General features: G+C 47.7%; 1 protein-coding gene across 10 annotated transcripts in view; it reads left to right on the top strand.

Annotated features, from left to right (window-relative positions):
• FADS6 (fatty acid desaturase 6) overlaps nt 1–22,621 on the top strand; it is a 51,893-nt gene that overhangs the window by 10,869 nt on the left and 18,403 nt on the right. Inside the window, exons 1-2 of one of the 10 annotated variants that reach the window (XM_044983705.1) lie at nt 11,992–12,009; nt 13,721–13,829. The exons of 1 other annotated variant lie outside the window; for it this stretch is intronic. Coding sequence is in view for 4 of the 9 variants with exons in the window: in XM_044983701.1 (XP_044839636.1) it covers nt 19,132–19,278; nt 22,208–22,254 (194 nt within the window). In the remaining 5 variants the exon portion in view is untranslated. Of the gene's footprint in view, nt 1–11,991; nt 12,010–13,720; nt 13,830–15,725; nt 15,778–18,928; nt 19,279–19,416; nt 19,452–20,108; nt 20,148–22,207; nt 22,255–22,621 lie in introns of those variants that run through there. 8 more of the 10 variants (XM_044983701.1, XM_044983702.1, XM_044983704.1 and 5 more) reach the window with 8 other exon arrangements.

A 22,621-nucleotide genomic window follows, 5' to 3' on the forward strand; every position in this document is an offset into this window, starting at 1 on the left:
TCCCTGTTCCAACATGATTCCACAGGGCACTTGTGCTTGATCAACGACACTGGAAAGAAGAGACGCCCCATCCTTGTCTGATCTTCATTGCGCAGCCTCGTACAGAGCGGCAGGGTATTTTAATTGGGACCCAATTATCTCAATCAACACTTGGCATAGAGTTCATAGATCATCTGTAATGGGCCTTCTGGGGTAACATTCCACCCTCCAATAAGAGGCCGCGCCAGGCACTAAGGGGAAGGCGCAGTGATACACAGACATGCAATGAAATGCAGCACCATGCACAGAGAATAGAGTGAGCAATCCCTCGAAGTCCTGTGGCTGCTTCATTCCCTTTTCCTTTAAAGAGTCTGAGGCTACTGCCGGGTATGGAGAATCAGTCCCCAGGATATCGTGAGACCCATCCAAACATAACTCGTAAGAAACTGGTCTGGCCATGAAAATGGGACTGGATGGATGCCCCCATCTGTGCAGCCCAGGGCTACATACACCCTTATTGCAGGCTGCAGCACTGCTTTGCTCACTAGTAATCGTGTTAATTCTTCATATTGAGAGAGAGAAAGAAACTGGCCAATGGTAAAAAAATCAATGAGTGCTCAAGAGCAGGCTCTGAAGAAACTCCCTCAGGAATCTGCTGAGCTGGGTGGCCGCATTTCTCCAGGCCTATAAAGCTAGCTGGACATATGGCCGTGTTACATCACAGCCAGTGCTAAAGGCCTGTGCGACATGTGAGCTAGCACAAGGCTCCCCATTGCTCGTGTGATAAATGTTATGTCCTGGCCACTTGGTTGGCAGATTGGCATCTCCCACAGGTGGCTCTTGCCCATCCTTAGAGGAGATCAGAGACTGGCCCCGTGTTTTCTATTATTTTAATAATAGTCCTCTGCAGGGCCATAGCAGTTCTCCTATAACCATCTCACAGGGCTGTGTAAACATTAATTAAGCTTCTCCACAGGGAGGAGGTGAGTATTAGAATCCCAGTTTTATGGATGGGAAACTGAGGCTTAGAGAGGTTAAGTGACTTCTCTAAGGTCATGCATTTGCCTTATCATGTGCCTGTCTAATGCCCCCATCACAGCAGTTCTCCTGGCACCTCATTCACCTGCTATAAACTTTCCAGACCATGCTCCTCCCACAGTTTAGGTTACACCCTGATTTCCATTATTAATTCCTATTTCTTTTATTGCATATCTTGCCATCCTTCCCTATTTAGCTTTGTCTAACTTTGCCCTCCCCCCATGTAAACTCAAGTATGCGGATCGTCACATGATGATCACCCTGATCTCAGCCCCTGGGTCTTGATCCATTATTCCAAAGCAGTGGAAAGTCTCCCACTGATTTCAATGGGCATTGGCTGAGGCCCAGACGGGCAGTCAGTTCCTGAGTTTGGGGCTAATTCCCAGTATCGATAAGGCCTGAGACTCTGGCTGGAGGACATTCTTGGAGGTGGGGAGGAGGGAGTTTGAAGCAAACAAACTAAGCTGCTTTTGTGTGTTCACTTTGTCAAAGGTTAACATATTTGCAAAACTAGTGGCTGTCCAGTGTCGTCCGTGGCCCAGTGGGGACCTATGGAGGCCTTCCTCTGGTCTTCAGAATGTATGTTGGCAGTGGGGCTAGAGTGGCCAGGTGGAGCAGTGGGTCCGTGAGGCTCTCTTAACACGCAAATGCTGGAGGGTGGCAGTGGTGCCATCCTGCTTGGCAGTGCTTAATTTGTAAAGAAAGAGGTGCCGGGGCTCAAATAATTTTTTTACTTTCATAACTGATGTGCCAAGCCGGAAGTGCCAGGGGGAGGAACTGTCCGGCCTAGAGGTGCCGGGGGGAGGAACTGCCTGGCCTAGAGGTGCCGGGGCTCAGCCCTGAAACCCTGGCCCAAATTAAGCACTGCTGCTTGGTGTTAGGCCTTTCCAAGCTCTCCTGCTCTTTCCTGGGCAGAGGGGAATTCTGAACAGAACTGGCCTGAACAGATTGTCTGAGGGGTTTCTGGTGTTACAGACTAACTGGTTCCCTGAGCCTGGCTGTGCTGGCAAAATGGCTGGTTGACGGCTTGTTCGCTAACCCTTTAATTACCAGGGCTCATCTAAGCTTTCATGTAAAAAGTGTGTTTTGTTTTGGTTTTTTGGATTGTGGTAGCACCTGGAGTAACCCCCGTCACAGCTCAGGGCCCCATCAGGCTAAGTACTGTACACATATAACAAAAAGACAGTCCCTGCCCCACGGAGCTTAGAGTGTCTAAGTGTGTGATGAGAGACAAGAGGTGGATGCAAAAATGGCAGGTTATTGTCCCTTATCCTTTGACAAGAAAGGGAACTTCCAAAACATTCTACGGTCCACAAAACGTGCTGCTGTGCAGTGTGCAGGGCCGGTGCAAGGATGTTTCACGCCCTAGGCGAAACTTCCACCTTGCACCCCCCCAGCCCTGTGGCAGCTCTCCGCCCCCACATCCGCCCTGAGGCGCCCTACCCTCGCGGCAGCTCCCCCCGGCCAGGGGAGCCATGCGGCAGCTCCCCGCCCCAGGTCACCTCTGCTCCACCACTTCTCCCGCCTCCCAGGCTTGCCATGCCAACCAGCTGTTTGGCGCAGCAAGCCTGGGAGGGAGAGAAGCAGAGCGGGACAGCATGCTCAGAGGAGGAGGCAGAGCAGAGGTGAGCTGGGGCGGGGAGCGGTTCCCCTGCGTGAGGCACCCCCCCTTGCTGCAGGCGGCCCTCCCCACATCCCCCTGCCCCAGTTCCCTCCGCCTAAATGCTGCCGACGACCAGGGCGGCTGAAGATCCGGCCACAGCAGTCCCCGCCGAAGGACCCGAAATGCTGCCCCCTAAATGCTAGGGCCCTAGGTGACCACCTAGGTCGCCTAATGGGTTGCATCGGCCCTGGCAGTGTGTACGGCTGAATGGAGCCTTTGGCACAAGAGCATCAGTGGATCCCAGCCGAGGCGGCCGGGCTCTATTGTTATTGAAGAGAGACACCGGGAGTTCTTGGGAAGCCCCGGGGAGGAAGATGTTGGCGAAGGGAAACAGAGAAGCTGGCAGGTTTGGAAGATGAGAGAAGAGAGGCAGCCGTTTTCTGTTCTCGAGGGGCTGCAGGGAATGGCAGAGTGCATGTGTGCAGGGCCGCCTGAGGGTCTTCCATACTGCAACAGAAAGGGAAGTACTGGCCATATGATATGTAGAAATATGGGGACAGAGGCCTGGATTCCAGGTGCAGAGAGGGGCTCTTTGGCATACAACCAGAGGAATGGCTCAGTGCATTGGTTTTCCACCCCCGCTCTCCTGTTTGCTCCTGGCTAGGGTGCTGCCACCACACTCCCATATCTGGCCTCGCTGCATAGCATAGGCCCAGAGCTAAATTGCCGATGTCCAGCTGAGCCAGAAGACTCTGCGTGTCCAAGCCTCACTTATCTAAACCCCTCCAGCACCACGGCCCTGGGATTGGGGATATGCACGGTTCAGATCACTGGGGTTTCTGCTGTGCAGCTGGCATGGCAGTGAGGAGCTGCTTTCTCTGCTGTGAGCTTGGGCCAGGCTGCTTGTTGTCCAGGGAGCTGGAAGGCTGCGCTACCCTGGCCATGCAGGGAGCAAATGGAAGAATAGGGCCAGTGTTGGGAAAATGAGAACATGGTACGGAGACAAAGGGGAGAGCTGGCTGCTTCCGCCTACTTCTCTATGGGAACCCCGTGGGCATTTCATCTGAACAATGGCCCCTCTGTTGTTGACAAAAGGAGGCAGGATGGGAAGTATAACGAACCCATTTTGCAGGCTATACGCGGCGATGTTGTAGCCCTGTTGGTCCCAGGATATTAGAGACAAGGTGGGTGAGGTACCAACTTGTGTCAGTGAGAGAGACCTGCAGACGAGCTCTGTGTAAGCTCGAAAGCTTCTCTGTCCCGCCAACAGAAGTTGGTCCAATAAAAGATATGACCTCACCCACCTGCTCTCTTTTGTTTGTGGGCATTTCTTCCAATGTAACCTTACACATATGACGCAGCTATAAAGAGAAGCAACAAATAAAAAAAAGCAGCTACCGGGTGAGCCAGGCTTATCTGTGACTTTTAGAACTGGGCAAACAGTGGCGAAAGGTATGCACAAACATTTACCCGCAAAAGGAAAACCATCAATTTGCTTTGGTCCTCACCACCCCTTTTATTTGCTGTCTGCGAACTTTCAAACACGCAAGTCTGTGTTTGCAAGAGTGTTTGCTGAAAGAGAGAGTTTCGCCTGAGCGAATAGTCCAGATTCAATCCATGGCGCTTCAAGGGTCCCCATTCCTGAGCAGTTCACAATCTTTCACACACTGTTGCCCGTTTTTGACCTGAGCGGCTAGTCCAAATTCAGGGCCCTGGAGATGTTCTAGTTGGGAGTTGAAATGGATGGAGTCTGGTATTTCCTTTGGTGCCGTTTTGTTTATTTACAAGGAATATACCAGTCCTGCTGCCCCGAATGCAGGAGGAACAAAGAAGAAAGGTTTAGCCAACAGCCCCATGAGGTGTCTCTGTTGCTTTTTCCAGGGTTGCACTGTGCTCACAAGCTGCTGCTTGGCTTTCTTGCTTTTTGCCTCTGACTCTTGGTCTCAGTGCTGTCTGTCCTCAGTTTCTCTGTGGTCGGACACACACACACACAGACAGACAGACAGACACACACACACACAAAACCACGAGCCTACCCAATGCAGTCCAGGCTCCTGAGTGGGTTCACACAATCCCCATTTGTCTTAGCTGGTGGTGGGGGAACTTCTGATTAACTCATCCTGACAGTTATGTTAATTGCAGGGTGCGTTCACACCCAATCTCAAAGAGGTTTGTGACCCAAGCAGTTACTAGCACCTCTCAGCAGAATAGTATTTGTCCTCACAGCACCCTGTGATGATAGGCTGGGCTATTAACTCCATTTTACAGATGGGGGAGCTGAGGAACAGGAAGCGTGACTTGGTCAAATTCACCCAGGAAGCCCGTGCTGGAAAAATGTAGGCCAGGTCTCCCAAGTCCTCGGCCTTGTGCCATATAACCACGGCAGCCCCCTTGGAGACTGGAGCCGTGGGCTGAAGTCTGTTTGCACAAAGCATTTGGCAAATCGTTTTGAATAAACAAAGACATTCCTAAAAGCTCAAGTATGATTGAGGATTATCTTCTGTGGTGGCCTAGATATTGTCTACCCAGATGCCTCTATCCTATCACCTGAAATGACTAGCTGATTATTGTGAGTAGGCAAAAGAGATTCAAGGATGGTTTCTTTAACCCACAGAGAGCTAAGCTGTCTCCAGTGTTTGAATAGATAGTTTCTCAACAGGGGGCATTATATGTGATATGAGAGATTTTAAGGGACTGTAATAGCATGGTAAATACAGCAGCAGGCTATGATATTGTTTAATTTTAATTTTCTATCTCAGATGTGATGAAAGGGAAGCTTTCTAGCATGGTAGTATGTTTATCTATAGGGAAATATCTAGGAACGTAGAGACCTCTACTTCCAGAAGTGCTTGCTAGGAGTGTACAGTGTATGTGGAGGAAGGAATAAAATCTGAATGTTGCATTGTCTTGGCTTTCTCCCTTCTTCTCCTTGAACACTGAACACCAGGTAACATCTCCACCAAGGCAGTTGAAGCCTAATTAACATCCAAAAGGATTTCAGCGAACACAGGCGGGGATGCCTGGGAGATGGGTGAGGGGGAGAGGCCATTAGTTTTGGCTGGGCCAAGAACAGGTGCACACAAATTGGTAATTACCTTTACTTGGAGCTTCTAAGTAGAGAGAGGAAGTCCATTATTAGTCAACACCTCAAGAGAGACTTTGGAAATTAACCTGGGATGGGACAAGGGGTGGATGACACCGGGTTTATTCATGGAAACAAGTCGATAGAAGAACATGCAATAGCTATTGTGTCAGGATGTTCCCTAGGCTGAGGCAAGCAGGTCTCAGTGGAGAATATGCTAATGCACTCTCACACCTACTGACTTGGAAGGGTTCAATGGCCATGGCTGATGAGCAGGACTAACTTTGTCTATGCTTTGAGCGGGAGGTTTGTGATTCCCAGCTAGAGACCTACTCATGCTACTGCTTCTCAAATCAGTGCACTAACGATAGCAGTGCAAGCGGTGGGACGGGCTAGCCACCCCGTGTATGTGCCTAGGGTCTCAATGAGAACCACCGCCAGCATGTCTCCTGAGCTAGGAACCACGCCCCCAGCTTGAAGTGTAGACATACCCTGAGCAAGGAGGCTATTTTGGCACTGAGGGTTGGGACTCTGAAGACGTGCACAGCCGATGGGACAGACTCAGAGCTCTAGCAATGTGAGCGTTAGACACACAACTCTTTTCTGTAAATTCAAGGGTTGGGGGTCGACTTTTCCTGGGCAAGGCTAGGGAGTCTCAGACCTCAGTGGGTTTGGTCTATTGTGTTACTTTTCTTTTAAGGTAAAACTTGCTGCTTTTTCCTAATAAACCTCATGAGCCAGACCCTCAGCTCATGGAAGCTGGTGTTAGTTCCACTGGTGTCCCTGGAATGGAGTTCAGTGGACCAATGATGATTTACACAGAGCATTTGGCCCTGTTTATTTAAGATCCTTGTGGTGTTAGGGAATATTCTTGTAGAGGTGTCTTGGAAGAGGTAAATCAATGGCTGGTAATAAAAGGGAAACTGGAGTCTAACCGTACTCGGGGTTCTCGGTCAAAGGCATGTGGGAGGAAATCTGTCCTATAAGGCCCTCACAACAGGCTATAAAAACTCCATGGCCCACCTGTGCCACAATAGCTGGTTTTCTGCATATAAAAGCCAGAGTCGGCATTAGGGGGGAGCAAGCAGGGCAATTGCCTGGGGCCCCAGGCCACAGGGCCCCCCACAAAGCTACACAGGCTTCAGCTTCAGCCCTGAGTGGCAGGGTTCAGGGCCCTGGGCTTCAGTCCCATATGGTTGGGCTTCGGCTTTCTACCCTGGGCCCCAGCAAGTCTAATGCTGGCCCTGCTTGGCGGCCTCCCTGAAACCTGCTCGTGTTCCCCCCGGGGGCCTGGACCCCTGGTTGAGAACCACTGCTCTAAGGTGCAGTCAGTGCCAGAGCAGAGGGCATGGGAAAAGCCTAATCACCTTGATCAAACAGTTCAAGGGTCCCAAGGTGACATTCACATCCCGATCAAGGACGACGTCTCTCTAATAAGTTGCTTGCTGTGAACAGTTCAGCCAGCTCTAGTTACACTGGTGTCCATTTCATGGAAGTCAGTGGAGTTGCTCCAAATTTGCACCAATGAAACTAGATTAGAATCTGCCCCAGTGTCCCAGGGACAAATACAGCTGTGATGTAAACGGTGATATAAATTCCACGTTGGGTGTAAGCTGCAGAGTAGTGTAATTTTCAGCACATTGTCATTCCGTGAGTGTCACTTCCATGGTAAAGGGGGAGGAGTCTAGCAGGAAAAGCCACTAAGAGAAGGATGTGAACTAAAACTTACATCACAGCATCCCCAGCATTCCTGAGGCTACAGCCAGCCCTGCTGCAAGCAGTTGCAACTCCCACTGATTTCAACGCAGTGGGAGTTTGCCCAAGGCAAAATAGTCAGGCCTCAGGATTTGGCCCAGTATCTGTATAGTGCTATACACATGCCTGGCGCTTTACAACAGAGAAAGCGGTGGCAAGGGAAGAACAAAACCACTGCCCTGAAGAGCTTAAAAGACGCAGCACGGCACAAACCCACTGGGGGCATGTTCTGATCTCCGTGACGCCTGTAAATCTGGAGCAATGCTATGCCAGTGAGTGGCTTAATGCTCGCAGGAGTGAGACCAGAAGCTGTCCCAGAAATGTTAATGATTATTATAGATCAAACACTTCACTGGCTATATTTGAATCCGTATTGTTGAAAGACCAGGGTGTTGGCTAGTGCCCCGAAAGTGTCTCCTGGCCACGTGGGAGGTTGCCACATTATAGTTGCCTGGAGCCTGTGTGACGGGTTGGATCACAGAAACCCCCTTGGGGCTACCAACTGATGTGCCAAGACTACTTCTGCCCCTGCTTTCCCTGCCAGCTTGGGACTCCAGCACCCTGTCTTGATGAGCCAGACACGCCAGTCTGCTCCAACACAGACCCAGGGTCTGAACGACGTGCCCCAAAGCTGCAAACTTAGCTGAAAGCAACTTAAGAAGTGTTCCTGTCTTTAACACTCAGATGCCCAACTTCCAATGGGGTCGAAACCCCAAATAAATCTGTTTTACCCTGTATAAAGCTTATAAATTGTCTGCCCTCTATAACACTGTCACAGTCTGATTCTAAAAAATTGAGATCAGGAATCTGGTGCAAATTCCACACTTAGGTGAGAGTTTCTTGCTTCATTTATTTTTGTGCACACCAGATCTTCAGAGAGGGATACAGACAAAAATCCCTCATCAACAGGAAAATGAAGAAGGCTTGAGGCCATAATACAGGTTTTCCTGCCAAGCTCCTCTGCACTGGCTCCAACCTGCGGTGGCATTTCAAGCCAGGGGAGTCAGATATTATAGGGCCAGGCTCCAGGGGCTGGATTGTTAAGCCTGGACTGAAATAGACTCTCACATAAAAGAAACCCCCAGCTACAGGTTGAGCAACATAATCTTTATTACTGTTGTGTTCTATAGAAAAGATCCCCTGCTGGGAGCTAGTAAAGGCCCGGATTGGGGAGGGGACGTGTTTATGGCAGGATTCAAGGATAAGTGGATTCAATGCATCTCCTCAGCACTCTCCACCTGCTGAGCTCCTATGAAGTTTAGGTCGCAATACAGAGTGTAGCAATAATACTGAGTCCTTAGGTAGCTCTCTTAATCTGGAGACCTCCCAGCGCTTCCCAAAGGCGGATGGGTATAATGATCCCCATTGTCAAGCTGCCCTTCCCTGGTAGAACCTCCTGCAGCACAAGTTTCTCTACCCTACACTGGGGTGACTGCCCTCTGGGGCACAGACCCCCAAAGACACAGGAAGGTACGTACGACACCTCCCTGCACTATTGGGGTGAACCGAGTTCACCAGCTATTGCCTACAACTAAGGACAGGGCCCATGATTAGGCAAATCAAACTCAGAATTGGCTCATCTGCATGAAAAACGGAGCACACCAAAATGAGACCTTTTTATTCAATGACAGGACTAGTCAGTGTATTGTAGAGCTGCTTGTTCTGGCCTTTGCTTTGCTTTCTGATCTGCCTAACCTTGTCTAAACTGTTCCTCTGCTCAGCCCTGATACCAATCTCCTCCATCATCCCCTTCTTTCTCTGCCGCTGTCATAAACTGAACTCGGGTGGTCAGGTCCAGCCCTATGTTGGAATAGACAGCAAACATGGCACAGTGGTAAGGCAACTAGCAGGCAAACTGAGAACTTATTGTGTCGCAGTAGTGGCCAGAGGCCTGAGCCCCATTGCAGTAGGTGGTCCCTGCCCCACAGAGCTTACGATCTCAGCAGTACGCTGCCAGCATTGTGCTCTGCCATTGATGGTGGGAGTTGCCAGTGGGACTAAATACAAATTCTATCCATTGGGACGAATCCTCCTCTGGTGCAAGCCCATTGATTTCAACAGAGTTTGATTGATATAAGTGAGGGAGATTTTGGACCACTGAACACTCTTCCCTTCCAAGACGTGAAGGTGGGAGTTGCTTAACTCAGGTCCAACCCATTTTTGTTCCACTAGGTCAGGCACATGGAAGCAAAACCTACTGACTCAGCTGGCTCCTTAAATTAACTCGCCAGGGTCAGTGGGATTTGGAAGAGTGTGGGGTGTGTAATATCCAAGCTATGGGGCAAGGTCATTTTGACTTTCAACACCCACGAGTCTCTGCCACACCTCCTTAGAAAAACAGATTTAAGGACTGTCAGCCAGAGACAACCTGGTTTTGTGCTGTGACACCCAGCACCAATGGGAGGTTTGCCACCACCTTCAATAGCCCCTTAATAGCCTATGCTGGCCTCATGAATGCAAACACGTTCCAGGTGTCACTTGACCCAATGGGCACATTCATCATCCTTCCAAATCCACCAACCTTGCCCCTTCAACCTACTCATCCCCATGCAACCCATCCTTTGGAAGACCCAGCTTTCCACCCCCAGGAAATAGACAGGACTAGAACATGCCCTGTCAGCAGCCTGGGTTGGGTTCCATCGTATCCAAAGGGAGTAAGTTCCAGAGTCAAGGACCCTCCACTGCCACCCCTCTGCCTCCAGTCAAATGTGTCTAGGGTTTCTAGGGGGGGCTTTTTGCTCCTTGCCTTGGAGTGGAAGAATGTGAAACCGCTTTTTAGAAGGGCAAATTCTTCCCTCAGATTCCTGGCTCCTGTCTGATTGCAACTGCAGGGGTTATGGAGGAGTAGAAAGTCTGTCTGTACGAACAAACCAGTCTGGACTTTATAAATCAGAACCAGCACCTTGATGCAAACTGGAAGCCAGTGCAGTGTCTGGAGTCCAGGTGTAATATGCTTCCTATGCAAGACATTGCACAATGGGGAGTGGTCTCCAGGAATATCCCTGCACAGCAGGGGACAGTCATCCAATCTGTCATGTCTAGTTTACTGCATGCTATCCCGTCTGCCGCCTATCTCTTGTCTTATATATATTTTTGTGCCGCTGCTTTTGGGGAGCTCTTTGTTGGTGCTATGAGTGCTCCCCAGTGGTGCTCTCCTGCTGCAGCTTCTGGGGAATCAGTGAAAATATTCCTTGCACGTTACTATCTCAAGTGCACAGAAATCATTAGCATTCTATTATGGCGAATCTTCCCAGTTCTATGGAACTGTCTCACTTTAGCCTGAAAAAGCATGTCTGGCTCTGTAAAATAAGCATCCCCACCCTGAGAGCTTGGCTTTGGGGACAGATTTACCCGCTGCTGCCCTTACCTAACAGAATGATCTCAGTGAAAACCAGATACTGTTGATCCTTTTCCATTAACACATGGCATGAGTCAAGAATGCCCCGTATCCCTTTACTGTTTGCCCCTAAAACCAGAACCCTGAGAGTTTTGCTTTAAACCTCCCAGTGCCTTCAAATCTCCCAAAGCTTTTAGAAATAATGGTAGACTAGTGTAATAAACCTGCTAAGTGTCTGTGACTGTGTCTCCCTCTAGTGGTTGGTTTTTTGGGCCATAATAGTCTACTGCTTTCTCACAGCCAAAGGAGTTTTTTAGTTCCAGGCATGTGACTTTGGTGATCAAAGTCCCAGATTTGGTTCCTGATGATGATGGGTGTGTACGTCTCTGTGTCCATGCTGTCTTAAATGCCAGCTGTGCATCGGTGTACAACCTAGGGCAGTGGTTTCCAAACTCTGGTCTGGACAGCTGGCTGGGCACATGGTACTGGCCTAGCCTTGATTCCAGCTTCTGTATTGCGTTAGAAGAAGCTCATTAAGTGCTTTTCCAGTGGTACTTTTCCATTAATAACTGTAGTTGCCACATGGATGTTAGGGGATCTCAGATGGGAGGGAAGGTGGTCCATGTGATTGTAAATGAGATGAGAAGCAGCCCGTGAAAAGATCTGTCTAGTAAGACGTGTTCTACATGATGAATGAGCTTTGAGAATCACTGTACAACGCCAAACAAAGTAGACCCAACTCTTTTGAGATGTCAGATTTCAATATACATATTGATCAATATTTTTGAGGGCCCAGCAGATAAAACACTAGATGTCGACCCTGGAGAATCGTTGCCTCGTAGTATCCCAATGGAAAAATCCTCTCAGTACATGAGTGGAAAAAATGCTCTCAGTGATATTCAGCTCACTGCCAATACACCAAGCAAGAAGGATGGGCAAGGTGGTAGAGCATGGGCCATTGATCTTGTAGACCCAAATTCTACTGATAATTAAGGATAAGATTTATTTCACCACCCTGAAAATATTTCTTTACGTGTGCACCATCATGCTATGCATCATGAATTGTTACATCGTAGCTATCATACTCCTGTGCAAATAGCCACCTCTCATACTGAAGAATCACCCAGACAGTGTGTATCAGATGATATGTATGATGAGTTGCCTTGCTTTCTTCTCAAGAACTTTTGGAGGTCAGTGGGGAATGCTCTGAGTAAGGTAACTGATGCTCCTATTAACTTATCCTTCTACTTCTTTCAACTGCATGAAATAAATGAACTAACACAAGCAAAGGACTCTAGTTGTTGTTATGCAGGTTTATTATCAGAAGAAAGAGACATTTTAAGTCTAGATAGGCCTGAACCATAAGCCCCAGGATATGAATAACCTTTAAACCCTGAGGTGGTTCAGCTCTGGATCCCAAGTTTGTGGTTGGCAAAGGTGGGCTGAATTCAAACCCTGGATCTGAACAGGGAGTTCAGGGAGAGACTGGACAGAGTCGTGGGAGTGCTTGAGACTGAGTTGAGGAGTCTGATCAAGTCTGTAGAGAGAGATGAGGACATTAGCACAAGAAATGGAGATGCTGTCAGATCAGGAAGGTTGTCAATGTGGAAAATGAAGTTTCACATATGAGGATGGGGGACTGAGGGGAGAGGAAGAAAATGAATCAATCAGGCAGCAAAGATGGCAGAAAAACAGAGGAAGAAGAATTAGGTGGAGAGGTAGATAATGTATGCTAAGGGGGCGGGGGGGGGGAGAGCCACATGGTGGGATGTCCAATGAAGGAGGGGGGAGGAAGAAGAGAAGGGCTGGGATAATAGTGTGTGTCTGTATGTGAGAGCAAGAGAGAGAGAGGAGAGACCCAGTGGCATTGGCCAAGGTAGTTTATGATGAAGAGTCACCAAAGGAAAGGGCAGTGACGGATGCTGAGTCAGATGGAGAGTACCAGGGTCATGTGGGGGGAAGGAGAATAGCAGGAGATAAAGAGGTCATGGATCCGTGGGAGGCTTTCGGGGATGGAGCAGGGAATCTGGAGGGAGAACGGATGTGACAGGGTAATACAAAGTCAGCAGGATCAGATTGTGATGGGCAGGGGGAAGGTGTGTGGGAGGAGAAGACCATGGGAATGAAGGGTGGAGCAGGGTTAAGGGAGGTCTCCCCAAGGCTGCGAAGGTGGTAAGGAATGAGGTGGAGATGATATGAAGCGATGAGGTGAGAGAAGGAAGGACCGCACATAAGAGCAAAAGCAACCTGCTGTCCTGACATTTATAAAAATCCAGTTAAAAACACCATGGGTAATAGAGATACCAGACCTGATACGAGTACAGCTTCCCAAGCTAGGGGAATTCCGCCATTCCATTCAGCAGGGATTATAAACACTTTTCCAAAGAGCTTGCTGAACCGGTTGATCTACCTAGAGAAGATCTTGCAACAAAGAATTGCCAAATGTGTTCAGTGCCGTGTTAACTGTATAGCTATCGCTCCTTGCGCTGTGATTCCAATCAGACATCAGTAAGCAGGGCTGGGTCCAGGCGCTACTTGGAAGGAGCACCTTGAAGGTGTGTCAGGAAGCAGTGCTGATGATTACCAGTAGGTGGCACTCTTCTCTTTGCATTGTTACATAGCCCTAATTATAGGCAGCCCTGTGCTGCCTGGCAGATAAAGCAATAAAACCAGTCCTCTTGAGGGCTTGTGCTCATTAGCAATCCCATGGGCACCTTTGATGAGAGCTTGGCTGTTAAGCCCAGTGTCTGAGCCAAATTTCCCCTTGCCGCTTCATTGGATAGGAGAGGAATATTTTTCTCCACTTCCTGTCCTAAACTGTTGTATGGCATCACTGTTGAGATGTTAAACAGCTGCCATGTACCTCCCCAGATGAGGCTGCCTGTCACAAGTGGCAAAAGTAACCCCTATCTGTCCTTCCCTACAGGAGTTGTAAAGCACTTTGCAATCCTTGGGTGAAAGTTGCTTCAGAAGTACCGAGCCTTATTGTTTTATTCTAAAGCAGGTCTAAGGGCAAGGATCAGGAAGCACAGAGGGTAAGTGATACACAAATCTTTGCTTAAACAACCCCTGCCTATAGGTGGATTCCCACTGTGCTTAGTGGTACTGGCCCATTCGGATCGTGTTGTTATCCTTGTGAGCAGAGTGGCTGACAGCTACAAGGACATGCACAAGGCTATATTCTACTCTCAATATGATCCAGAGAGCAAGGTGGGATGTGACAGCTGAAGAGACTTACCATGCTCTTCGCTGCAGATACCAAATGATGGGCCAGAGATGAGCAGTCAGATCCTCATCCAGCTTCCAGCCTGGCACGTGGATTGTGCAGGCTCATATTGCTGCTCATCAGCACTCCTGCTATGTAGTCCTCTCTCATCAGATCATTATGGACAGCAGGCAGTTATTACCTTGTCCTGTAAATGGGCAAACAACCGGGTTTAATCCCTCCCTCCCTGGGGTAGTGGTAATTAACCTGGCATTAAATGAATTACCCAGACACGTGTAGGGCCTAAAATAATAATAAAAAAACCCATGCCCAGTTGTTTGTAAAGTTCATTTTAACAGCATCAGTAATGCTGGGCAAAGGTGTGATCCAGGGTGATTATCTCTCTGATCGGTGAGGGCTGAGCGACTGCACTAGCAGCTGGGAAACTGATTTTGGGACTGGAGCCAACAGGGTGATGCAACAGAGTTTGCACGGCCACTCCCCAATTGGTAAGTGGCAGGATTGCCCAACACAAGGCTTAAGAAAAGTCAGAGGATCAACCAACGTAATCTACCCAGGAGCATTTCCAGCTTGATCCATCCCTACACTCTGTTCCCATGGTACGGTCCCCTGCCTTGCACAAGAGCATTCTGGGTAGCATTGTGTCCAAGCAACAGACAGGAAAATGTCTTGAGGTAATGGGTAGCCGTTGCACTGCTCATACAGTTAGCTGGGCAGCTCCACACCAGATTCAGTTGCATCACAGCCCTTGGTCTAGTCAGTAACCTACCTCCAGAGTTCTCAATTTCGCGGTCCCCTGAGGACTCAGCCCACTTTGGCCTGGAGCAGTCTGCTTTTACAAAAGTGATGCCTTTTGCCCAGGTTCTTATCTCAGTTACACCAGTGCCAATTTGGAGTGACTTCATTGGAATTACCCTGCGTATAACTCAAATCAGATCTAGCCTCCTGTCTTAGGCAGCTAAGTATCCATTTTATAGCCACAGCAATGTAAGTTTCCAAGGCATGGTCAGGACAAAGCACCAGTATAACTATTTTGATTAGGAGAGTGATTTTTTTTAACCGAATTAGTTATTCAGGTACGACCCCTCGTGTGGACACAGTTGTATTGGTGTTGTAGAGGTAAAAATCCATCTTATCTTCTTTTATGGGACTAAGGCCTGGCCTACACCTAAGACGTAGGTCAAGCTAGTTACTCTGCTCAGGACTGATTAAAAATTTTTTTCCATCAATCTAGCTACCGCCTCTTGAGGAGATGGATTTACTGCAGTGACAAAAAGCCCCCTTTCATCACTGTTGTAAATGTCTACACTACCGTGACATAGCTGCAGCGTTGCAGCCGTGCCGCTGTTGTGCTTATAGTGTAGACGTACCCTTAGCTCGGGTGGTATAACTGTGTCCACATTAGCGTGGTTGCACGGGTATAACTATTCTGGTATACTTAAAGCAGTGCAACCTTTGTGGATAGACAAGCCCTAAGGATAGACTTGGCAGGGTTTCTATCGCCAGCCTGGGTTTGAATCAAGCACGGTATGAGCTCTTATGTCACCTCCCACCTATATCTTTAGTCCAGCGGGACCATCCGGCGGAGATGCAGTTCCTCTATCTGGCCACTGGGGGCCACTGTGATGCCTGGCCTCAGGCCAAATGACCTCTTAGTAGCGGTCTCTCTCTCTCTCTCTCTCTCTCTCTCTCTCTGTGCGCCCCCTGCTGGTGCCATGGCAACCTAGAGGCCCGGCACACAGGAGGAGGCGGCGCTGGTAGGGTTGGGCCGAGAGGGAGGGGAGAGGCTTGGATGGGGGTTGGGAAGGGACAGTTTAGGGGAGACATGTGGAGAGAGGGGAAGTATTGGGGGGAGGCTGCCCCCGGCCCTCCAGCCTCCCCTGCCCCCCCAATCACCTAACAGCCCCCCAGGAGTCCTCCAGTCCTCCAGCAGCCCCCCCCGGTCCTCCAGCCCCCCAGCCCCCCCTCAGGCTGTGCTAGGCTCCCCGCCCAGCTCTCCCTGCCCCAGAACCCACTCAGGCCGTCAGGCTCCTGCTGCCCCCCCGTCTCCTCCAGCCCCCCTCGCCTTGGCTCCCTTCCTGTGGGGCAGCCCCCGCCTCCCCCTCCTGGGCTCGCCGCTGTCCCTGAGACTGCAGGGAAGAGGCTCGGGCCTCTCCCGCACCCGGGCCCCCTGCTCGGGGGCTCGGCGACGGTTTCTCGCGGCGCAGAACTCTGCGCTGATCGGGTGGCGTTTTACACCCGCTGTCTGCCGGCGTGACGGACGGGCCAAGGCGCAGGGCGAGGGGGAACCAGGCCGCTGCTTTAGTAGAAAATTAACATTTTCCACGTTGCCAGCTGAGTGCACCCTTCAGCGGACGGGTAGGGCCAGATCTTCAGCTGCTGTACGTTGGCCTAGTCCCAGTGACAACAGCGCACGCACACAGAGACATAGGTCTGCAGCCAATGCAGTGTGCTTGGGCCCTGGCCTCTCTTCAGATGGTGCCGGGTCGCTGTCTGTAGCACCTAGTTATAAAAATAAATCAAAATAGTCTCTTCCAGTGTAAGAAATGTAGGGCCATAATCACCAGTGACATAAATGGTGCTGGCTGTTGCAAGCTGGTGTAACTTACTCCTTGTAAACAGTGATGCAAATTGGTGAGAAAATGGGTTTAACTATGTGAAGTGGTAAAGCGGAGGTCCATTAGAATTTCAGTGTTTCCTCAATCTTTTTGAGACCAGGGACAGGCTTGCTGCCTTCCTAAACTGTCAGGTAGATCTCAGGGACGAGTGTCTGTCTATGGACCAGTCGTTGAGAAACTGCATTAGATAACGGGCGGGGGGGATAGGGAATGTACACCAGGAAAGAAACTAACCGAAGGGTGTAATATAATCAAGGCTCTTTCTCCAGTCACATTCACCCCTGACGTAATGGGTGCAACTCCACTGAAATCTGTGGGACAAATTCGCTGTTGGTTTAACTCCTTGGACGTCAATGGAGTTACAACAAGGATGGATTTGGCCCATGAAGCCTGCTTTACTGAAGTTGTTTTATCTGCTGTGCGCCTTCTTCTGTCCCCTTTGGAAGGGGTGGTGCAGCAGGGATATTCTGCCCTTATGTGACTACTTATGTTACTGCTGTATTGGCCTGAGAGATTCCCATGTTTATACATGAGCTTGATTTGAGCTTTAAGGACGGAATGGTGACAACCTGGTCTGGAAACAAACTAGATCTCAGTAGACATGGGAACAGAGTGAAAAGGGAGGAAGCAGCAATGGCAGGGAGATTTTGAATCCCCAATGGGAAGACGTGCAGGGCCAGATACTGATCTCAGTTACACCCATCTTTGGAACTGGTAAGGCTGCATGGGTGTCAAGGAGGGCAGGATTTGGCCTGTAGTGACTATTGACTGTGGAATTCACTCGCCATCCCCCCTATCTTTGATGAAATTAATTGGAAATGTGGATGGATTGTTTAATCAGCAGGGAGTGAGGTGGTGCTGTATTTAGGGCAGCTTTCTCTGAACAGCAGCAGAGGAAGCTGGTTACTAAGGATGGATGGAAAAGCCAGGCAGCAGGATTTGTGGAAGGAGGAGCCTGCTATTGGAAGGACTGCGCTGTGCATCTGGGGATTATATTTGACCCCTGCAAGCTGCCATATATTTTAAGGATTTGTGAGCCTTTGCTGTTTTCCTTTCAAAACTGTAGTTTGTTGTTCTACAGATGGGTACACATCCTACTTGTAGTTGTGCCTGCACAACTTTATTGAAGTCAGTGGGGTTGCACTGACGTAAAGGGGGTCAGAAGTTGGCCCATGCTGTTCAGCTACTTGTTATGTGCTGACTGTATAAGGCAATAGGTGACACAAGTGATTCAGATTGGAACTGTTGGGTTTAAACATTTTCAGTATAGAAATAAAAATCTTGCCACATTGTGCTTCACAGTTAAATTGATTATAAACAAAAATGAAACTGGCTGGGTTTGTTTTACTGTCCTAGCTGAATGTAATGCAGAAGGGGTGAAGTTTCTCTTTGTAAAAGGTGAGTAAACCCTAATCAGACTTCAAAGAGAAACTGCTGAGCTTCAGTTCATCTGCAAATTTGACACCATCAGCTCAGGATTAAACAAAGACTGTGAATGGCTTGCCAACTACAGAACCAGTTTCTCCTCCCTTGGTTTTCACACCTCAACTGCTAGAACAGGGCCTCATCCTCCCTGATTGAACTAACCTCGTTCTCTCTAGCCTGCTTCTTGCTTGCATATATATACCTGCCCCTGGAAATTTCCACTACTTACATCTGACGAAGTGGGTATTCACCCACGAAAGCTCATGCTGCAAAACGTCTGTTAGTCTATAAGGTGCCACAGGATTCTTTGCCAATAATAAGACAGTCACTGCCCTGCAGAGCTTATAATTTAAAAAGACAAGACAGACAGATAAAGTGGGTGAGATAATACCGGTATCTTTTGTTGGACCTACTTCTAAGGGTGTAAAGTACACGCTTTCAGACTACACAGAGCTCTTCTTTGGGCCTGGGGGAGGAAATCAGAGCTAAATACGAGTTGGCCCAGACACTGTGATTTCCTTCTCCAGACCCAAGGAAGAGCTCTGCGTAGTCTGAAAGCGTGTACTTTACACCAACAGAAATTGGTCCAGTAAAAGATATTACTCACCTCTCTTGTCTTTCTCATATCCTGGGCCCAGCACCGCTACAACACTGCAAAAGACAGACAAAGGAAGTATCATTATCTTGCTGTCACAGATGGGGAACTGAGGCACAGGGAAATCACATGACTTGCACAGGTCACACAGGAAGTTTATGACAGAGCGCCTGAGTCCCAATCAAGTGCCTTAACCACAAGACTATCTTTGCTCTTTGTTTTTCTGTACATCTTAATCATTCACATTGAAATAGTCAGCATTCAAGGCCTGCATATACTGTACATATGTTTAAAATGTACTTTGGGCAGTGGCAAAAATCACACCGACTTCAACGGGTGCAGAATGGGGCCATTAAAAGCCATAAAACAGCTTCAAGAGTAAATCAATGTGGCGTCCCATGCCAACATGACTATTGGGCTTAAAACAACAGTCAGAGTCTGGGGGAGTGAATTAGGAAGATAAATGCTGACTTATGATGAAGCAGAATTCGTTGATACAAGCAGATAGGAGAACTGGAACATTCTTCAAGCTTGCCTGTCCGGTTCCCATTGCACTTCACCCATACAGGCACCAAGCATTACAACATCAGCTCAGCTCTTCTTGGTTGATTAGAATCAAGGTAACACAATCTTTTTGTTTCTGAAGATTTGGAGCCAAATTCTGTTCCCAGTTACATTGGTGCATCTTCATTGAAGTCAATGGACTTTCACTGGTGATGCTATTATCATTATTTATGTATTTATTTTATGGAAAACAGATGGCAGAAGATTCTGGAAGTGAACTGCTAGCTAGGTAAGTGGTATGGGGTGAAGGGTTTTGGTTTGTGGAACATTGGTCCACCTTCTATGAGTGGAGGGGGCCATAGGCGCTGGAGCACCCACGGGGAAAAATTAGCGGGTGCTCAGCACCCACCAGCAGCCAAACTCCCCTCACCCCTGCCTCACCACCTCTCCCACTCTCAAGCACACCGCATCCCCGCTCCTCCCCCTGCCTCCCAGCGACTCCCCCCACACCTAACAGCTGTTTGGTGGTGCTTAGGACTTTCCCAGAGGGAGGGGGAGGAGCGGGGATGCGGCACGCTCAGGGGAGGAGGCGGAGAAGGGGTGGGGACTTTGGGGAAGGGGTAGAATGGGGCGGGTGAGGGTGGTGCAGGGACGAGAAGAGGCGGGATGGGGCAGGGCCAGGGAGTTCGAGCACCCATCGGGCAGAGGGGAAGTCAGCACCTACAGAGGGGGCTGTATAGTTTGAATGGCTTCCACCTTAGTAGAAGAGAGGCCGGTCTTCATGGGGACAGGCTGGCTAGAATAGTCAGGAGGTTGTTAAACTGATAACAAAAGGGGAGGGCAAAGAAAGGGAAGATCTGAGCATTCAACACAAAATGGAGATGTTGAGAACAAAATTAATCAAGGAACCAATGGACATAAAGAGAAGAAATGTGCGGGGAGTGGGGGAAGCTGTGTGATCATGGGAGACTTCAATTTGAATGAGGTATGCTGGAGGTCTCATGCTGCCAGTACTGAGACATCCTTGGAATTTCTAAATATTATAGATGACAACTGCCTAACTCTCAGTGAGGCATCCAACCCAGGGGAAGTCTGTATTAGACTTTCAGTATTAGACTTGACAGATAAAGAGGAACTGATCACAGACCTAACAATTAATGGTAACCTAGGTACAAGTAATCAGGACTTGATCACATTTATGATGTGCAAACAAAATAGAGTCCAGACCAGTGATCTATATACTTGATGATTTAAAAGGGCCAGTTTCGCAAAGCTGGAAACAATTATGAGCCAAATCAGCTGAGAGGAAGAATTTAATTATGCAAATGTGAATGATAATTGGGAATGATTTAAAAACACTTTATTCGATGCCCTCAAAAGCCACAAACCACAATTGAGGAAGAAGGCTGCATTGGTGTAAAAAAAGGTCCTGGTTTAGAGGGGAAGTGAAGGCAGCTATAAAAACTAAATATATATATAACAAATGGAAGAAAGGGAAAGTTGATTATAATGAATATAAATCAGAAGCTAGGAATAGTAAAAAATTGATAAGGGAAGCAAAGGGACAGAAGGAGAAATCTATGGCCAGCAGAATTAAGGACAATAAGGAGGAAGTTTTAAAGTATATTAGGAACAAAAAGAATCCTAATAATTTTATTGGTCCATTACTAGGTGGAAATGGTAAAATTATCAGTAATACGGCAGGAGCGTTCAATAAATATTTTTGTTCTGTATTTGGGGGAAAACAGATGATGTAATCCTATCATAACACTCTTTCTAGTCCATTAGTATGTCAGGAGGATGTTAAACAGCAGCTACTAAATTTTTAAAATCAGTAGGTCTGGAGAACTTGCATCCAAGAGTTTTAAAACATCTGACTGAGCAGCATGCTGGACCATTTTCAATAAGTCTTGGAACATTGGGGAAGTTCCAGAAGACTGGAAGGAAACTAATGTTGTGCCAATATTTAAAAAGGGTAAATTCGATGACCTGGGTAATTATAGGCCTGTCATTCTGATATCCATTCTGGGCAAGATAATGGCTGATAATGGGAGTCAAATAATAAAGAATTAAAGGAGGGTAATATAATTAATGCCAATCAACATGGATTTATGTAAAATAGCTCCTGTCAAACTAACTTGATATCTTTTTTTCAATGAGATTACAAATTTGGTTGCTAAAGGTACTAGTACTGATGTAATATACTTAGACTTTTGTAAGGCATTTGACTTGGTACTGCATGACATTTTGATTAAAGAAATAAAAAGATTTAAACTTAACATGGCACACATTAAATGGATTAAAAGCTGGCTAGCTGGTAGGTCTCAATATATAATTGTAAATGCAGAATCATTATCCAAAGGGTGTGTTTCTAGTGGGGTCTTCAGGGATCAGTTCTTGGCTCCATGCTGTTTGATATTTTTTTAATGACCTGGAAGGAAACCTAAAATCATCACTGTTAAAAGTTTGCAGATGGCACAAAATTTGGGGAAGTGGTAAATAATGAAGAGGACAGTTCATTGATTCAGGGTGATCTGGATCTGTTGATATGCTGGGCACAAGTAAACAATATGTATTTTAATATTGCAAATGTATACATCTAAGAACAAAGAATACAGGCCATACTTAAACAATGGAGGACTCGATCCTGGGAAATAGTGACTCTGAAAAAGATGTGGGGGTAGGGATGAATAAGCTTCCAGGACAACACTGTAAAAGGGCTAATGCAATCCTTGGAAGTATAAACAATGGCATCTTATGTAAAGGTAGAGTAGTTATTTCACCTCTGTATTTGGCACTGGTGCAACCGCTGCTGGAATACTGGGTCCTATTGTGGTGTCCACAATTCTAGAAGGATGTTGACAAATTGGAGAGGTTTCAGAAAAAACACAAGAATGATTAAAGGATTAGAAAAGATGCTTTATAGTGATAGACTCAAGGAGCTCAATCTATTTAGTTTAACAAAGATGGTTAAGGAGTGACTTGATTACAGTCTCTAAGTACCTATGTGTGGAACAAATATTTATAATGGGCTCTTCAGTCTAGCAGAGAGAGGTCCAATGGCAGAAAGTTGAAGATAGACTGGAAATAAGGTATACATTTTTGACATCGAGCATAATTAAGCATTGCGATAAATTACCAAGGGTCAGGATGGATTCTCTATCATTGGCGATTTTAAAATGAAGATTGGATGTTTTTCTAAATGCTCTGCTCTAGGAATTATTCTGGGGAAGTTCTGTGGCCTATGTTATACAGGAGGGCAGACTAGATAATCACAATGGTCCCTTCTGATCTTGGAATCTCTGAATTTATTTATACATTTATGTATTTCTATTAGAGGAGTGGCCAGAAGGCCCAATCATGGTCCAAGGAAAGAGTTTATATTAAAGGGAAAGGATTGTCTTATGATTAAAGGCACTGGACTGTGACCCAGGAAATTTGGGTTAATTCCTCCATTTC

The sequence above is a fragment of the Mauremys mutica genome, chromosome 12 (genome assembly GCF_020497125.1).
Source record: "Mauremys mutica isolate MM-2020 ecotype Southern chromosome 12, ASM2049712v1, whole genome shotgun sequence".
Lineage (NCBI taxonomy): Eukaryota > Metazoa > Chordata > Testudines > Geoemydidae > Mauremys > Mauremys mutica.